The 19,178-nt window shown below is 33.7% G+C and overlaps 1 protein-coding gene across 9 annotated transcripts in view; it reads left to right on the top strand.

Annotated features, from left to right (window-relative positions):
* LOC117109397 (rho guanine nucleotide exchange factor 10-like) overlaps window positions 1-19,178 on the top strand; it is a 128,570-nt gene that overhangs the window by 68,639 nt on the left and 40,753 nt on the right. For 4 of the 9 annotated variants that reach the window (XM_033251730.1, XM_033251728.1, XM_033251727.1 and 1 more), the window contains 12 exons: window positions 568-573; window positions 3,224-3,315; window positions 4,148-4,314; window positions 4,461-4,567; window positions 5,953-6,089; window positions 8,232-8,276; window positions 10,894-10,985; window positions 13,032-13,159; window positions 13,599-13,906; window positions 14,530-14,681; window positions 15,549-15,694; window positions 16,764-16,793. In XM_033251730.1, coding sequence (XP_033107621.1) covers window positions 568-573; window positions 3,224-3,315; window positions 4,148-4,314; window positions 4,461-4,567; window positions 5,953-6,089; window positions 8,232-8,276; window positions 10,894-10,985; window positions 13,032-13,159; window positions 13,599-13,906; window positions 14,530-14,681; window positions 15,549-15,694; window positions 16,764-16,793 — 1,410 coding nt within the window. The remainder of the gene's footprint in view (window positions 1-567; window positions 574-3,223; window positions 3,316-4,147; window positions 4,315-4,460; window positions 4,568-5,952; window positions 6,090-8,231; window positions 8,277-10,893; window positions 10,986-13,031; window positions 13,160-13,598; window positions 13,907-14,529; window positions 14,682-15,548; window positions 15,695-16,763; window positions 16,794-19,178) is intronic. The other 5 variants (XM_033251729.1, XM_033251736.1, XM_033251732.1 and 2 more) reach the window with 4 other exon arrangements.

The following is a 19,178-nucleotide window of genomic DNA, read 5'->3' as shown; positions in this document are numbered from 1 at the left end:
GTAATTTAGCACCGTTTCTATCATTACCTACTTGTTTATGATCAACTTCACTTAGTGAGGGCATTACTGAATGAGCCTTGAGACCTTTTTGGTATAATAATGCTATAAAAACTCAACTACATTACTACATATCACTACAGTTATAGTAGAGGGGGGTGATCTAGTGAATCTGCGATATATACCAACAGGCCTTCATGGTTTTGCGGTATGGCACTTGCCTTGAAAGCAAAAGGGCTCTGGTTTAATTCCTGTGAATATATGCTTTTTCATGCTTTACAACTAATAAGGAACATTTGGTTGAATGGCTATGCTCAATATGATTATAACATCATTTGTTAGATATACAAAGATAAGTGTATTTATTGCCACAGACCTAGCACAACGATCAAAATATATGTGTTTTTTAGGTCATACACCTCTATCAAGGTAAACTGCACTATACACCATGTACACAGGCAATTTTGAGAAATTAGTTGCCATACTGACAAAATAATTATATATGGTGAACTGTTTCTACTAATAAATTCTTTCTCTTTCTTCTCTCATTGCTTTTTTTCCCTATATCAGAGTGAAGTAAGTACTGGAGTTGTTGTTAATTAACATCATTAATAGTTTCAATCATATCATTGTTTGATGTCTTGTTTTCATACTAGCATGATTCACAAAACACTTTGGCTATGTTCTCACACGGCTGCTAATGGTTAGCAGGATCCGGATCCTGCTAACCGTTAGCAGCCTTGCGTCCATACGAGAAAACCTTGATCTGGATACCTTGAAATCTTAATCCGGAAATCTTGATCCGGATACATATAAAAATATGATGATCGAATCACTGGCCAATAAGAAACTTGAAATTGTAAACGCATACGTGTGATTGGTTGAGGATAAAAACGCGCTCAACTTGCTAACTGATAGCGCTTGCTAACCGTTAGAGGTATCCAGATACTGTTAATGGTTAGCGCTAACCGATCAGGCGTTCTCACGCAGGTGCTAACGGTTAGCGCTAACGGTTAGCTCCTGATCTGGATACTAGGGCTCTCATGAGAACCAGGATTTTATTTATTTGAAGGGTCAGTTATTACTTTTTTCTAGCACATTTTTTCCATAAATCTTTTAAGGGATTACTTTATTATCATAATGGCAGAGATGTAGCATGGAGGTTAAGGTGCTTGCCTTCCATTACCATGGTCTTGGGTTCAAATCTTGTGACAGCACAGAATTTTTCTCATACCTAAAATACCTCGTAATGAGAATTTGCTGATAATGCATCATGTTATTTCATGCCAGTCGACCCTCAAGGATACGCTGGAAGGGTCACCCTCTATAAATTTGGTTTTAATTAAAAAATATTTATACATAAATTTCTATTATTAACCAATATGGTTTAATAGTGATTGTTCAATAATAATTATTTATTATTTAATAGTATACTTACTGTTTAACATAAATAGAAAGAAAATAATAATATATTATTTATATTATAATTGTGGTAGGAATATTAAAATGTTAAGTGACATTGATAATAATATAATTAATTTTACTGACAAATACAGTGCTGATATGTCAGTTAGTAATTTAACTGTATCTGTAATAAATTCAACAATTATATAAAATTTATGATTATTATATAAATATTGTTAGCATGAACCATATACATTTATATATATTTATGTAAGATGTATGTATATTAATCCTACAGTATAATAAAATGTTATTTTGATATATACTATTTCTATATGTCTATCTTAAATTGATGTTAAACTAATTTTTTTTATAAATATTTCACCTTTACTAATATTATATTTTCATACCATTATTAATTACATAATTTATAATAATAATTGATTTTGCAGTATTAACAAGTCACTTTATATTACTATCACCGTCATTATTTGTGTTTATCTTCATTTTAGTTTATCATCATTTTATTTTGTCACAAGTTCATAAAAAATATTTAATAATAATCATTAAAATGTAAAAGAAAATTTACCAAAATTAGAATAGGATCACTTACTTTCAAAATGATTTATTTTTTTACTTTTCAAAACAAGATTAGTGTGGGATCACTTCCTCTCAAAATGATTTATATTTGCTCCAGTAAAACATAAGCCAATATGTGCCTTTCAAATGCTGTATCAATTACCACAATAATTCACCATAGCCTAGCAATTTTTCATGCAAGTGCACAGATGATTTGCTAATCTTACCCAAAAGCAGAGTTTATCGCAAGAAAAAAATATTTTAAAATAAGCAGATAATGTGTGTGTCTAGATTTTTAAGAGCTTTTTTTTTTTTTTTAGAAATAATGTCTTTCAGCTTGAGCCTGTACATTTTCTGTGTTTTTCATTGTCTTTGTAATGTTTTTCATTTTGTGTGAAACACAACTTTCAATCTCATTGTTTGTTCTGTTGAAGATTTTACTGTTCTTACAATTAATGTTAAATACTAAATTTTGAGAATATCATATTATACCCATAATGGAAAATCGATAATGACACATTCTTAATTTTACACTCTAGATACTAAAGGTATAACATTGAAGACTTTACATATTATTTAAAACACAATACCTAAAAAAAAACCCAAATACCTATCTATGCTGAGTAATAAACATATGTGGCAAAGACAAGCCAAACCAGTCACTTGTCGCAAAAATCGATTTTGAGTTATTAATACAGTGTTAGAGAGTAAAATAATAGCTATAAAATGGTAAAAAAATCATTGAAATCGGACATTTCCTTATGAAGTTAAAAGCGTTTAAACACACAGCTGTTTAAAGAACTATATATGAGAAATCAACCTTCAAAGTTTATGATTTCAGGCATCTCTCATGCAGAAACTATCATGAAATCCTTAAAAATGTTGTTTTAACATTGCACATTGGGAAAATAACAGCATAGAATGATGTATAGGTATATAAAGGTTAGTTTAGTGCAATAAAATAGATTTTTAAAAATTTGACATTCCAGCATGTTTTGGCCATTTTCTCTAAAACACGATTTGCGACGAGTGACTGGTTTGGCTTGTTTTTGCCACATATAGATCAATCAATATTAATTTTTAATTTAACGGTTAATAACGGTTTGGTACTATGTATTTATTATTTAGTCAAAACTGGAATAGTTACCTTGTATATTGTGTTGTCTGATTTGTGGCTCCAGGTAGTATTTAATCCTTTCAAGTTCCCTACTATAAGTTATAAATTATTATTTAATCTTTGCAGACATATAACAGCCAAGGAAGTGTATTAAAATGCCGCGAACGAAGGCTATTCATGTTTAATGACCTTTTAGTGTGTACGACTGTGCTTAACAAGTAAGTACTCAAATCGTAATCATAGTAGTGCTGCAGACTCTTATCCATGAAGCTTGGTCGACACTCTCAGGGCTTGTATGAAAATTACCTGTGATTTGCTCATATATGGGTATGATATGACATCATCATGCCTATATATGGGCATATCACAAACATTTTTATCAGTATGATAGTGCAGACAGAGCATTATTGTTGAATGTTTGAATCACATGCTGTCCATTTACCTGTGTACTTTGCTGTACACAGTGGGTGGGTAGGAGGGCATTTGCCCTCCCGTTAGACAGGCCTGGACCCCCCTCCCCTTTATCCCATGCCACAACGAAGTTGTCAGATCAAAACTCAAAAAAATAATTTGCCTATCCAAATAATGTTATTTTTATTGTAAATCCCTAATGTTAGGGTCAAAGAACAATTTGGACCATACTAAAAGGGATTATTTCCCGGGACTCTGACCGAGGCTCTAGTCAACCCCTTGGTTCAGACCCCTCCGTCGGACATGTTGGACCCCTTGTCGGCAAAATTCTGGGGTCACCGCTGGTACTTTGGCAAGTCGTTTTATGTTTGTCTTATTGTTTTGGAGCACCATCAGTTGCTCTTAAAAATTTAGAAAGCACAATATAATGCAAAAATGTTTAGTATTAAGTAAAATTAATTGTTTAAAATTGTATCTACTGTAAATTGGCTTATGAATCAAGTGTTAATTTTACTGAAAATTATGTTTGAATGATTTGCGAATCTAAAATTTTATAATTACATAAGTTATGTGAAATATCATTATGTATCCTAATTTTCCTTTTTTTTTTTTTAATTTATTATTTTAATATCTGTGAAGGTCGACTACCGGTATGCCAAACCAAGATATTCCAAAGTACAAACACAAATGGAGCGTGCCGTTACAAGATGTAGAAATAGTGGAACCAACGATGGAAGGCGGAGACATTGAGTTAAACACGGAGCCAGGGCGTATGACAGTAACCACCTCACAGATGGATGAGCATGGTAAAATGGCAGTTTATAATTTCCAAGGCCTAATGGATGGTTCATGTTGAGATGTATTAATTGGTTTTTGTGCATGATTTTATTTTGTTCTTGATTTTTAAAGCTTATTTCTGATTGACTAAATTTTAAAACAACTTTTACTTCAGAGTATCTGATTGGTGGAAGTACAAGGCAACTTTACCAAGAAAGGAATAATATAATGCATGACCTTGCTGTAGTGAACCAGATCACAGCCCTTATTGGAACACTAAAGGTAACCATGACAACTCTAAGATGCATATTCTAAAGAGTGTAGATAAACATTGCCATAATTATCACCATGGGAATAATAACTTTGGTTGTTTATACAATGCATTTTGAAATATGAAGAAATTTTCAATGTGTTTATATGTAATTAGTCATGGTCAATGGAGACATATTGCCAACATGTTACTTATAGCCTCTTGCATTTCTGTGGGGTGGATGTTAATTTTCATGCAAAAGTGCATTGCACATACACCAATACTATAGTTTTGTTAGATTTATGTATTTATTTACTCTTTCTTTAATCTGCAGGCACTTTCAATACTTGGTACTGGTTTTCAAAGTGGTACAGTTACAAAACAAACCAACAACATAGAAAGATACAAAATAAACCGTCAAAAAATGAAATAACAACACACAGAACTACAGTATATATGTTTCTTGTCACTGTACCACTTTGAAAATCAGTACTATAGTACTGAAAGTGCCTACAGAAAGATTAAATTTAAAAAAAGAAAGTCAAAAGAAGGTTCAATGTTAAACTTATAAATTAATGGAATTTTGGAATGAAACAAATGTCATTTCTTATTAAGTTAATTTTATTATTTGATTTAACATAGATGTATCATTGCTTCTCTTAATCTTCTTAGTGTCTTGAAAATAGTGAAAAAAATCCAAAGGAATACACCTTTTTACTTACACCTAACATCCCACATCTGAATCTGTTTCTTCACTTCCACACTCATTATTTGTTTTTACATTTCCTGAACCTGGTTTACCATCTTCAGAATCTGGTTCTACATCTTCAGAATCTGGTTCTCCATCTATAGAATCTAGTTCCCCATCTTCAGAATCTGGTTCTCCATCTATATAATCTAGTTCTCCATCTTCAGAATCTGGTTCTCTTTCTTTTGCTTCTGCTTCTCCATCATCTGAATCTGGCTCTCCATCTTCAGAATCTGGTTCTCCGTCTTCAAAAACTGGTTTTCCATCTTCAGAATCTGGTTTTCCATCTTTAGAATTTGGTTGTCCATCTTCAGAATTTGGTTCTGTATGTATAGACTCTGGTTCTTTATATATCTTTATCTATAGAATCTTGTTCTTGATATTCAGAATCTGGTTCTCCATCTTCTGATGCTGGTTCTCCATGTTCTGAATTTTCTCCAACTTCTGAATCTGGTTCTCAAATTTCACAATCTGAATCTGGTAGTACTCCGTCATCTGAATCCGGTTTGCATTTCCTTAATATGGGCTCCACCTTCTGAATCTCTTTTTTCACTTTCTGATTCATATTTTCTGTTCCCACTTTTGGATCTGGTTCTCCATATGCACTTCATAATCTGGTTCTCCACCTTATGAATTTTGATCTGAACTTCTACATCTGGTTGTCCACAGGGTTCCTATGGTATTTTTAACACAAGTGATATCACAGATCTCACTGGCGTAATCCAGAAGATGATAGAAAAGAAGGGCAAGGAAATCAAGCAGGCGGACATCAACAAGATCCAATTGTCTCTACCAGCTGTTGAAATGTAAGTTTTTTGGTTTTTTTTCAAGCTCTGCTTTGGTCAATATGCTTTCTTACCATTTGGCATTCACACCACAAACTAACACAAACAAAGTAGTTGTGTTAAATTGTAATATCATAAGTTTGATGTTTGTGTTGTTATAATATATTGTTGACTATTTTATTCTCTACCACACAAAATTCTTAACAGCACATACTTGAATTCATTTCTTGTTTTCACAAACTGACACGAACTACATTGATTATGTTAGTTTGTGGTGTGACCAACGACTTGTGCAAATTCATTGCAAAAAAAATTTAAGAAATAACTTATTAAAATCATCATTATTAGTATAAATGCAAGTGTCATTTGATCAACGAGTCTTCCTTACAGCTGGTGTGATACTGCAGTGTTTTCCCAAGTATTCTTAATTACACTAACATTTCATGCATCATAAAACCATCTACTCCCCTCAGTGGCATATCTAGATGGTGTGTGGGGAAGTTGCATTTCCTCTCCCCAAAAAAGTTTGGGTGCCTCACCCATTGAAAATGTCAGAAGCAAAAAAAAAATATCATGTTCCCAGCCCTCAAAATTAGAAAATCGCTGACGTTAAAAAATTGACACCTGTCCTACGCCGGCATTTTCAAAAAGTTGTCAAGTACTAGGCCTAAACCTAGGCTAGTACTAAGTACTAGCCTACGCGCGCCTAGGCCTACGTGGACCATCGGATCCCCAGAGTGCTGTGAAGTTCTAGGTAGACCTAGGCTAGCCGCAGTGATAAAAAATAAGCACTAACCATGGATGTTGAAATATATTTACATGTTACTTTTGTGAAAACGAATTAAAACTAAAATACTCTGGGCATATTCATCCATAAAATAAAAGCCACCACAGTCAAAAGGATAGCAAACTTTGGTGACGACGAACACGCTCGACTTGCTGTTCTTTCTAGGAGATGTTGGCGAAGCACTGCAGAACGTGTGAGTTGGGGATCGTCTGTCACTTTCACTAAAATCAACGGAGAATACAGACAGAACAGCTACATGTGTGTAAGGGATTAACTTAGAAGTTCCGTTTTTTTTAATTAGTGTAATTTATTCGCGAAAAGTAACAGTACGTTTCTGCACGTCGGCAATTTTCTCGCCGGCGACAGGTGCATAGACGCCGGCATTTACGCCGGCACTGCCGAATGCTGACGTTAATTTTGAGGGCTGTGTTCCAGTAGTTAAAAATCACCTCCATATCACCTTATTTTGCCATCTACAGTAGCTCCCCTTATTTAATTATGAAGCCCCTGCATTCCACCTTTGCTTCCCCTGTCAGCTCCCCCATTTAAGATTCCTAGATACACAACTGCTTCTTCTCACCTCATTAACCAAGCTGTCTAAAACTTGGAGAATCGTCACCCATCCATGTCAAAGATTTATTTTAATAGGGTCATTCATACAAGCCTTACTGTATTCTGTAATCTGTGAGTCATGAGTGGTGTTGTAGTGCCGAATAAGCTAACATGGTTATTGACAAAAGCCTTTGCTCCATTTAAATAGGGGTCCTGAGTCAACTATAAGTCCTGTTGCCTCCGGATATTGGCGCATTTTGTCTGATAGACGTTTTTCTCAAGTCAACTCTAGGACTAATAATCCAAAGCCTAGAATCAACCTTCTAAGTCTTAAAATCAATGCTTAGGCCTAATTTGGCAATGGTAAACAAATAGGAAGCTTTTGATAGTGCCACAGTGTGATCCTAGGAGGGATTGACTCATAAGTGACCATTCTTCTTACGCTACTTACATGGATTCGGAGGGCGAATCTGAGTTTTTTTGCGCATGCAGATGATCTATGTAACATCATTACAGTATATCTACTGTAGGTTGTAGTGTTCTCACAAATTGAAAGCTCTTTAATCTTCTGCTGGACACCGACCCTAAAAGCTGGGAAGACATTTACTGTAACATGTAACTAGTTAAGTTACATGTTACAGTTGTTTCCATAAAATCGCAACACTGTCCTTATAGTGATTTTACTGCAATTGTTACACCGAGTAGCTGTCCTTGATTGATCAGCGTCGTTTGAAGCATTTAGTGATTTTATGGAAACTAAACATTAGCATTCAAACATTGAGCTTAATCTTTTCTAATGCATGATTATCCTGTGTTCTCTGCAGACTAGAGGATTTGGATTGCGAGAGTGCAGCCAAGTATCAGCGAGGGTATATAAATTCATAACAGAAATACACTATACACCGTCGTCATCCAAATCACATAGAAACGACAACAAATTTGAATGGCTAAATTATAAAAATTAAAAATATATAAATGATGGACTTTAGTAATATGGTATTGAAATAGTCTGTATTGTATTATTTCTTGGAGAAAAAGAAGAAAGTTAAAAGACATAACATCCGCCAAAAAAATTAAAGTTTAAAACAATCAAAATTAAATTTTCTTTTTGTTTATTTCTGGTGATTTTTCGCTTGCTTATGCAGTGTATGAAATGCAACAAATGTACAGAAATATTTTAATATACTTATAAATACATAAGTATCTTTAACATTACGCTAGTGCTTCTTCTTTTTGCTTACAATGACCAATTCAATTTTGTAATTGGTGTTAAGATGTGGATTATTGGATGACTTGTTGTATGGTGTATCTTCATTCTCATTATTTGTTTATCCCACATAGCTTGATGTCTTATGAAGACTTCCTTGTGTTAGCTTCTCGTTATCACCGAAAATGGTAACATGTCCAGTTGGTCGGGAAAAAATTAATACTTGTTTGGGAAAAAATTCAAAGAAGGAATAGAACACTATATTCATTCATTAATAGTTATATAATTACATTACTTCTCCTTCTCTGAGGAAACCTTGGCCTTCTGAACTTCATTTAATGCATTTCTTATAAATAACATATTTGGCAAATACTTTACACACTGCATTTTCAATATTTGTTTGTGTGGTGGGAGCATGGGTTTTGAAGATAAAGAGAATTTTCAACACAGGGAAGGTTAAGGGTTAGATGGCACAACACTATGTATTCTCTGGGTAGTACAGTATCATTAGATGGAAAAATCTAGATTTAAAAAGGGGGAATTACCTTGAATTGGAATAAGGAGTTTTCAATCAACAGTCAAAATATTGTACTTATTATATCCTTAAAATCATAAATAATGTGTTATAATTTTCATAATTAATTCAATTTCAACAATATTTATTCAATCAAATCAATCAATCGGAACAAAAAAAAGGTTGCCAAGTACATACGGAAATCAATAGTTAAAATATTGTACCCATTAACATTCTTGAAATCATAAATTATATGTTATCATTTTCATAATTTAAATATCTCATTTATTATTAATTTTATATGCCAGTGATCACATAATCAAGCCAACCAATCACAATGAATCTTTCCTCAGTGTAAATCAAATTTAACTGACCAATCGGAACAGTGCTAGAATACACGCTTTCTCACAAAGACACATTTTGTCCCAAAAACGCATATGTTTGCATATATTCTTACGCCATCGTATTGTGGGACCTTACCAACAATGTCCAAAAGGCGAGGCTTGGTCCGTTATAAAATGTTCTCTCACATTCTGTGCACGTCCTCGTTCAAACATTTCTACCTTGTCAGGTTTTTTTTGTTGCTCATGTACTCCTATTCAATAGGTGTATTCCTTTGTCAGTTTATGAATATTCATGATAATGCATTAATATGCATGATTATTTATTAATAGCTCTGAGCTTTGTCATGAACAGTATACATCCTTGATCATTATGGACACTGTTGCTAATGTCACTATTGAATATTCATAAAATATTTGTTTCATATTGATATATTACAATAAATATACAGTATATGCATTTCAATTAATATTGTTATATGTTTATAGGCTATTATTATTATGCTGCATGAAATTTGTAATAATTTGGCAAATTCTGTTGCTTGAATTTCTACTGCACTGAGAGCAACTGTTGTCAACTAGGTGGCAGTATTCAGGCCCGTAACCAGGGGGTTTTCTATGATTTACTGAACCTAGTGCAAACCCCTCTCTAAAACTAAACTAAACTCCTCTCTCCTTCAAAATGGTAATATGATTGACCATTTACAGTCTCCTGACTGCCTCCCTCCCCACGCATACACATGCCTCAATACCACAAGGCCACATACTGTAGGTGCCCCTTGTACCTCTGGCTCTGGTAGGAAACCCCCCTTAAGGGTCTGAGCTCTCAAGTCAAGAAAATATTTGGAAAAAATTTTCTTGACATTTTTTTGTCGGTCTTTAATAATAGCACAAATAGAAATTTGTTAACTTCTGTCTATGCTACCAAATTTGATGTGACAAATTTATGTGATGTGCCCATATGCAGGCATGATGATGTCATATTACAACCAAATATGGGCAAACATAAGTTTGTCACATAAAATTTGATGGTGTGAACAGAAATTAATGGAAGCTATTCTAGAGGGCAGCATAGTACAAAAGAAAATATATTTCTGTTTTCTATAATTGGTTCTATGTACTTTCAGTTTCTTGTTCCTGAGCCAAATTCGTCCAAATCCCATAACTTCTTTTTTCTCAGTACTTAAATCAACTCCACTACCTAAATATCAAATCTCATTATGAATCACTGTCGAATGGACATAAAAAAGAAATCATCTTGAATCCATCATCTAATTTCATAACTATTTTGTATTGTGTTTGTCGCCCTCTACACTGAAATTATGTTGAATTGCTTGTTAATTCCATCTTTGTTGCTTTCAATTATTCAAATTTCACAGTTCAAATTAATGCTGATAATTTTGTTATAAAATTTTACTTTTCAGCAACAAACGAGTGACAATAGTGTTTGATGCTATCAGTGCTAAAATCAAATTTGATTGGGTGACAGCGCTGGAGAATGCAAAACTTGGTTTAAGTAAGACACAGACTTTTTTGTTTTTTTGTATTCAATTATTTATTACATGTTGTTGTTTACCCTATTGTTTGGTAATGGAGCTGTAGCCAAAGACTATAAAGCTGCAAGAGGTCTGACTGCCGTGATTTCATTGGAACGCAATCCTATTTCAAAAAGTAATTCCACAAAGGGGCATGGCCTTAAAAGACGTTCGATGATTGAACATGTGCTGCATGCATGTTTGAGTTTCGAACTGTATTTGAATAAGGCGCCCCCTATTTCCTGGCAGTACTTTTTTAATGTTCCATTGTCTGCGTACAAAATCATGGCAGTCAGACCTCTTGCAGTTGCTGTAGCCTGGTGATGAAAAACCTGCCTTCAAATTCCAAGTTTCGGTGTTCTCACGGCAGCTCTGTATTACAGCACGGTGTCCCAAACTCCCACAAGTCGTCAAGGTCTCCCGGAAATCAAGATAGCTTACGCACTTCTCTAAAGCCCATTTTACACGGAGAGAGCAGCTTAGCTCATCGGCTAATCTGGTGGTAGCCACTGTGTGTGCGCTGAACCGTGGAGATCTCTAGGTCCCCTGTTCAATTCCCATTGCTGCCTCTCCTTGTGTTTCAGCTAGAGGGCTGAAATACAAGTTACAATAGCGCACCGTCTTTCGGATGAGACGTTTAAGCCGTTGGTCCCGTGTGCATCTGTGGCCCATGTGCACGTTAAAGAACGCAGTACACTCTTAGGAAAAGAGTAGGGGATTGTCTCCCGGTGTACTGTCCAATCACCACCAGAAGGACCCCACTGGAAATAAGTCTTCTTCTAGACTTTCGTGGGCTATCCTTCGTGTTTACACCGAATAAATCCAATCCAATCCAATCCAATGCTTGCATGGGCTCTCACTATATATCAACTTTTGGCATAATCAATTGTCTTGCACTCCAATTTACACAGGGCAATATTAGTGCTTTCAAGTTTCTGGAATGTGACCAGGTCATGATAGGATAATGATAATACGTTGATATTCTCTGGAAATGTTATACATAATTTTGTCAAAATTGAAACACTTTTGATGTTCCATTATCTACACTACATGCCTATCTAGTATTATATTACAGTATATTAAGCAGTGTTGGTTTTTGGCAGCAGTTTATTAATCTATAGCAACATACAGTTATCTTAACAAAGGAAAAACATTCTGAACAAGAAAATTGAATCAATATGTAAACATCTGGAGATATTTGTTTTTTTTTTAATTTTTTTTTATACGAATTAACCTATCTATCTCTAATTTTAACTTTCAAATTCGTGTAAACACATGGAAAAGCTATTAAAATTCAAAAGTAGGTCTCTTTGGAAACTCTCCGGAAAAAGTTTGCTCCGGTTCAATTTTTTTTAGGCCTTGTTTGGGTGATACCCTGTCAATCATCTACCTCAGTTTTAGAGCAATTTGCCCAATTTACACGGAGCAATTTCATTGCTAGCAATTTGACCGATCGTAGCAAGAATTGTTCCTTGTAAATTGGATTTAAGCAAGCAAGAATCTCATGAAAATTAAAGCCTTGATTCCTTAAAAATCAATACACTATCGCTGCAGTTTTTTTACTGTAATCCTTGCACTGCGTAGCTGTCCTTGGTGCAATCGGGAACGCTCCCTGATTTGACTGACCAATCAGCGTTGTTAAAGGAGTCGAGGAGAGCGTGTAGCGATTGTTACAGAAGCCAGGCTTTACTCACACCAAATTCATATTTGTTTTTATTACTGCATTACCTATTGTTTTCCTGAAGTTTGCTGGCAATAGGTATCGCCACGTAAATAATATTAAATCGATTAAGAAAGCTCAATTTACAACGTCTCCTGGAAGCTGTTTCTTTCATCTTAGGAAACTGATATTCTGGGACCTCTGTTATTTTATATATTATATCTTCTTTAAATTGAAACTTAAGACTGAGCAGATTTCCTGAATGAATAAGAAATAAGTATAATAACTTCAGATGTGATATTGTAAGATGGTAGTGCCAAAATAACTCTAGAGGGCAACAAACACGTGTTTGAATATCTGTTCACAGAGCGTGACAACAACCCTGGATGGCACATCTCAGAAGATGATGAAATCCACGCTGAAATGGGATTTGGAATCCCACTGCTGTCTAACCATCTTCCCGTCTTCACCACCGCTACACACCAAACAATCAAGGTAAATAGATACACTACCACTAATTTTCAGATGGGGTAGGCTGAGAAAAAACAACAGCCATGTATTTTTTATTACGTTATTTTTTATTTTATAAGATTTATATAGTGCACATATCCAATTATGGAAGAACTTCTCAACATGCTTTCTTCCCTGGTCAATTGGATACAGAATCAATCATACCCAACATGCAACCTCCTCCATTCCCTGGGATCCTAGTTACGCGTGCAATCAGCACTAATAATTTCATTCCAAAATCTTTCACCTCCTACCAGGTACCTATTTATGCTCCCGGGTGCGCAAGTTGGTTCTCAACGAGATAATGAATGTTCTCTAATAATTTATATAACTTTATAATTCATAAAGCCTTGATAGCAGATAGGCATGAAGACAATTTAGTATTCTGGTATTACTATATATATTACTGCTTTTTTGTATGCAGGTTCTATGCAGTGTCTTATGTCCTGTTGAGTCAAGTCGTCTGCGACGTACAAAGGCGATGGAAAGCAACGCGGCAAAGCACTGCCTGTGGATCTGTAGTACTAACGGACAAAAGTTGTTTATGAGTTTAATCGGCTTCCAGCCTCCATCACCTCAAGTCATTGAGACATTTGAACTTATGGACATTGAAAATGTGTCGTGTATGGAGAACGTGCCGGGATACCGGCAGGATCGGTTGTCAAACAAGCTGGATTACCAGTCATTCCGGTTCTCTTGGATGACTGTGTGGGTTGGTGATGACAAGGGAAGGTAAATCAAAATTGTGTTGCACTACCTAACTAAAACCAAAAAACAAAACAGGCAGAGGAATCCAGCATCACTGCTTTCTTTAACAATGCTGGAACACTTTGAATGCCAAACCTTTTTTCCTAGTTTCATCCCATACGCCAAGGCATAAAGGGCGCCACTATGAAAATCATTGTCATCAACTATAATTAACATTAAACAAACATATGGTATTTATTTTTAGATCATTACTTCCGGGTTCTTCCCAGAACCTCCTGGGTGAGGCCACTACCGGCAAGTTTACATGCAATAAAGTAGTGGACATGTTCAAGCTTCCAGAATAAGGGCTTATTAATTCGTTACTTACAAAAGTCCTTGTTGGTATCTAAGTTAGCATATTTTATAAAGAGGATATCCAGGTCATTATAACTGAGCTATAAATAATCTAAGCTGTTACTAGGAATAGAACTATCCACATTGGACACCATCCCACAATTTCTGAGTTGGCATTTCCTGTCATTTCTGTATTGTTGTTGCAAAGGATAGCCACTTAGCCTTCACTAATTTGCTCATAATTATGCTAAATACCTGTATTATTATTACCTATCATATACATTGTTTTTTTTTTTTTCCATTTCCATTGCTAGAATCTTTATCTTTAATACTGTTGGTGTCGATAAAAGCAAAAGCATTTCGTCCTTGAAAGTGCCAAGTCCTGTTACCTCTCTCATGTACTTGCATAACCAGGTGTTCGTTGCCCAGGACAATGGCTGTGTTCTGGTCTACTCAAGAAATCCAGGTGAGATATACTAAAATATTTTCTGGTGGATGTCAAAATTACAGATATTTAGATTTTCAGGATGGTTTACAATGATAAATACATCATATGACCATCTGTCTCATTACATATTATTAATTTATCTTTATTTATCTATTATCAAACCAAAGAGTATAGAAAGGTAAGAGAGCACAATATACTCATTTAGAGCATAGAGGAATTAGTTTAGACTTAAATTCATCCATGTTTACAGCGTGAACAGAAATGATACGCCCTTATACACAGCTAACGGAGGATGCCCGCTCCATTTGTTTGTCACTTTTAGTTACCTAGAAGTGCCTAGCATGGTTTGTTCATTTATTTGTGTTCCGCATCATACAGTTCCTTCATAGAGGCAATAGTTAGATTAATGTTACTATTATTAGAAACAAATGTGTTTTAATATCTTACATGGGGGCGCACTTTTGTGAGATAGATAGATGTAGCAGGCACAATTTATGACAATGGCGACTTCCATCCTTTCTATACTCTTTATTCAAACCAGGTAGAAACTTAAAATATATTTATGTACAAGTAATTCTGTAGGATGCTACTGTATAACAAGTGATATATAACAAGAGATATAAATTGATTTATTAATTTATGGCATTGTGAATCATTATCATCATTATGTAAACATCTTTATCATTTATCACTATTGCTAAATAATTAATAATCATTGTTATTACTATTAGCATCAATTCATCATCATATTTATCATCAATATCGTGAATTTTATTGTGTTTTTTTAGTGTTTTTTGTCAGCAACATCACTATTTTCAGGTATCATAAGGAAAACTGACAGTAGAAGAATAGGATTAATTGATTATTTCAATGCTCTTTCCACAGGTGATGGGGCATGGAAAGTTAAGGAACCAAAGATCATTGAGCTTGGTCATCATCCGGTGACATCACTCCTATCCGTCGGGAAGACATTGTGGTGCGGGTGTGGCAATCGTGTCCACCTGATTGACGTGGCTAATGAATTCAAACAGGTACGGATAATATAGGTGTTTAAAGTTATCCAGTCTCATGTCATTTGCACATACCTGGACATTTTGGAATGGTCCAATTTTATGATTGCAGATACAGAAATTTGGACAATTATAAATTATCAGTGGCGAATTCATGGAGGGCCTAGTTTCCCGGGCCCCCTAAATTTTTAATAGTTTAATAAATGTGGAAAAAACAAAATTATATTTAAATTTAAAACTGAGAGTGCCATTTCCAACCATCTAGAGGTGCCATAATCATTAATTTTCATACCTCAGTCCTAATCGTAGTGGGCTAGGGGTCGAGACGCTCCATCTGTAGAAGTCCCTCCCTGGGCCCCCTTTATTTAGAATCCGCCACTGGTTATTGTAGTTGTACGGTGTGCCTAGTGTATTTTTAAATCTCCCTAACTTCAGCTTAAAGCAAATAACTGATTACCAACATTTTTTAGATCAGTTTTAGTTTAAAATAGAGCATTTTAATATTAGAAACAGATCAGAACCGATTTTTCCCACCACAGTCTTGTTATTAAATAAAAATATGAATGTAAAGTTACTGATTTTTAGCAAAATTACATCTTTTGAAAATGTGTGAAATCATACAAAAATATTAACAATTTTTCTTTTTAACCTCACTTATTAAATTTTGTAATGACGACCACTTCTTTCCTTTCCCTTTTTGTAATTAGAATCATTATCAGCTGTGTCATAATTGTTGTACTGTAGTTGTTTTTATTTATTCTTATAAACTAATATTGTCATTATTTTCTTTTTATTTTTATAAATATCGTTTTATTATTATTATTATAACGTATATAACACTTTGACTTATACAGTGTACAATACAGTTCAATAACATTAATTCTACCCCTACCTATTTCCGGCAGTTTCTTATCAAAGTATGATAATTATTTCAAAAATTATGGTTTTTTTTTTATTTTTTAATAGTTGCATGTTTGAAATAGTACCTCATTGGTTTTTTTTTTTTTTTTTTTTTTTTTGGGTAATTCAGATATATTGTATATTTTACTTAAGTTTAATATTTATTTATTCTTTTTTCATCTTCTCAAAGCATGTAAAAAATGGACTGGTTAAAACACAGGTAAAGTTTATCTACCATATAATATATATTCATTTATATTATTTTGTATTTCATTTTTTTCTTAATATTTTTTTGGGCAGTTTTAAATATAATATTTTTTTAAAGAAGTTTTTTCTATATCAGTTGAATTTTTTATATATTTTATTTGCATACAGCTTTTGCCTTCCTTTGCAGTAAAGTGGTTTATTTTTGTATGTTTTTATAGGTGGTTATTTAAAAAAAAAATGCATTTTATCTGCTTTTTAAAGATTATTCTGCGAATCACTATCATAGTTTTTATTTATTTTTATTATTATTTTCATACATCATGCCCACTTTATGACCAATCAGACATATTTTCACATATGTTTTTTGTAAATTTAAAATGTTTGCTTTTGTTTTACCAAAGTTTCTGCTTTTAAATGTGTTTTCATATTTATATATATATAGTATCCATTATGTTGTTTGTTGGTGTTTTTTTTGTTTTTTTTTGTTTTTTGTATTTTTTAGCTTATTCCTGTACATTTCCGTCAGTCCTATAGTCAGTGGCCTATTTATAAGGATGTATGTGTAGCGCCCCCCCTCCCCAAAGAATAAAGCTTCTTCACCCCATAATCATTCCAATTGAAAATGTTTGAAGCAAAAAAAAATCATCAAGTAGTTAAAAGTCACCGCATATCGCCTTATTTTGTGAGCTATTTCCCCTTACTTAATCATCGAACCCCCTCCTAATTTACCTTTGCATCCATCCCCTCCTCGATTCTCACTCCATTTCAAGAATCAAAGATATGCCACTGATAACAGTCAACAGGCAATATCAAAGTGCATTGGCCATTGGCCTTTTTTTTTTTTTAATAATATGATTTATTATAAAGTATAAATACAGGCAGGGAATTAATCGTATAAAAACATAATATTCAAATAATAACATATAATGATTGAGACATTCTATGGATGTTTGGAGAGTTCTACTTTAAATTTGCCAACAATATTTTTGTGTGTTGTTTTTTTATTTGTAAACTTATGTACAGTAACTTATGTTTCTGGTATACATATCAAAAATTCAGTTATTAGCCCCTGGGCAACTATCCTGGGTTAGTCAAAAGTTGGCAACTGATTGATATTTATGCCAGAAACTGTGGCAGATATTTAAATTACAAAAAAAAAATAAATAAATAAAAAATATCATACTTTTGACATTTTGGCCCAAACATTTATTAAAAAGTTATTAGTAAAATACTGTGTGTTGAACTTAGGGGTTATTTGGAATTGAGAATAGATTATCTGGTAGAGAAACATGACTGAAACATGAATTGCCTGTATATAATAATTATTTGCAGGCCCATATCCAAAGGGTTTGCGATGGGTGTGCACGCACCTCTCCTCATGAATTGGAAAAAATCCATGTTTGAAGACAAGCAAAAAGTTACACTATAAGAAAATTATTTTCTGTAATTTTAAAGGGAATCTTCAGTATTTAATTGTAACAAGATAAACATTTAAGCTGGTATAATTTTGTGAGTCTAGTGAAAGAATTCTAACTAACACCTTCTTGCTTTAACTAACTAATCCTGGAGACAGCCCTGATAATGGTCTTTGATAACTTATAATTGGCCTGCATGAAATTAGGCATTATTTTAAACACTAACCATTATTCTGTAACATGAATTTGATATATTTTGTTTTGTTTGTTCTGTGTTTTCAAATATTGCTAAATCTGTTTTTGTTAAGACATGGTTCATATATGTTTATACCTTTTTTTTTTTAATTTGTAGTTAAGTTTTTGCTCTCTTTGTTATTTTCTGCTTTTAAAATGTTTTTGTAGATAAGAACTGAACCACTTTGGAAATCAGTACTATGTATTGAAAGTGTATATTCAGTATAAAGAAAGAATAAATAAATAAATAAAATACACAACCCATTCAAAAGTATAGTATCATTTTATAACCTGTAAGTGATTAACGAACAAAAATATTCTAAAAAATAGTTAAGTAATGCAAAATTCTGAATTGTTGACAAGGGTTAATGAACATGGTAACACAGTTACAGTTGTATCTTAGAAGGCAGTCAAGGTCACGCAGTTAAATCGCTTAACATTAGACCTCATTTTCAAGAGGTGAAAAATGACATTGCAACTTTGCTAAATGTTTTAGCACACATCTAGATCAAATACAGTTTACCAAGATGTGGTTACCTGCCACCGGAATTAGGTTATTGGCCCAGTTACTACCATAATTTCAATTACTTCCTGAAAACCTGTCCAAAATTTATTGTTAAATTTTCTCCTTAGTAAAACTAACAGATAATGAATTATAATATGAGGCTAGCCATCCCAAAACCAGTGTACTCTCGCTAAATGTTAAACTTGGTAATTAAGGATGTGACAGTGTTATATACTTTAGTACA

This window comes from Anneissia japonica, unplaced genomic scaffold (assembly GCF_011630105.1).
Source record: "Anneissia japonica isolate Jap-2015-1 unplaced genomic scaffold, ASM1163010v1 scaffold287719_len1884721_cov185, whole genome shotgun sequence".
Lineage (NCBI taxonomy): Eukaryota > Metazoa > Echinodermata > Crinoidea > Comatulida > Comatulidae > Anneissia > Anneissia japonica.
Note: the sequence above shows the minus strand (reverse complement) of the source record. Positions and strands in the feature narration are given on the sequence as shown.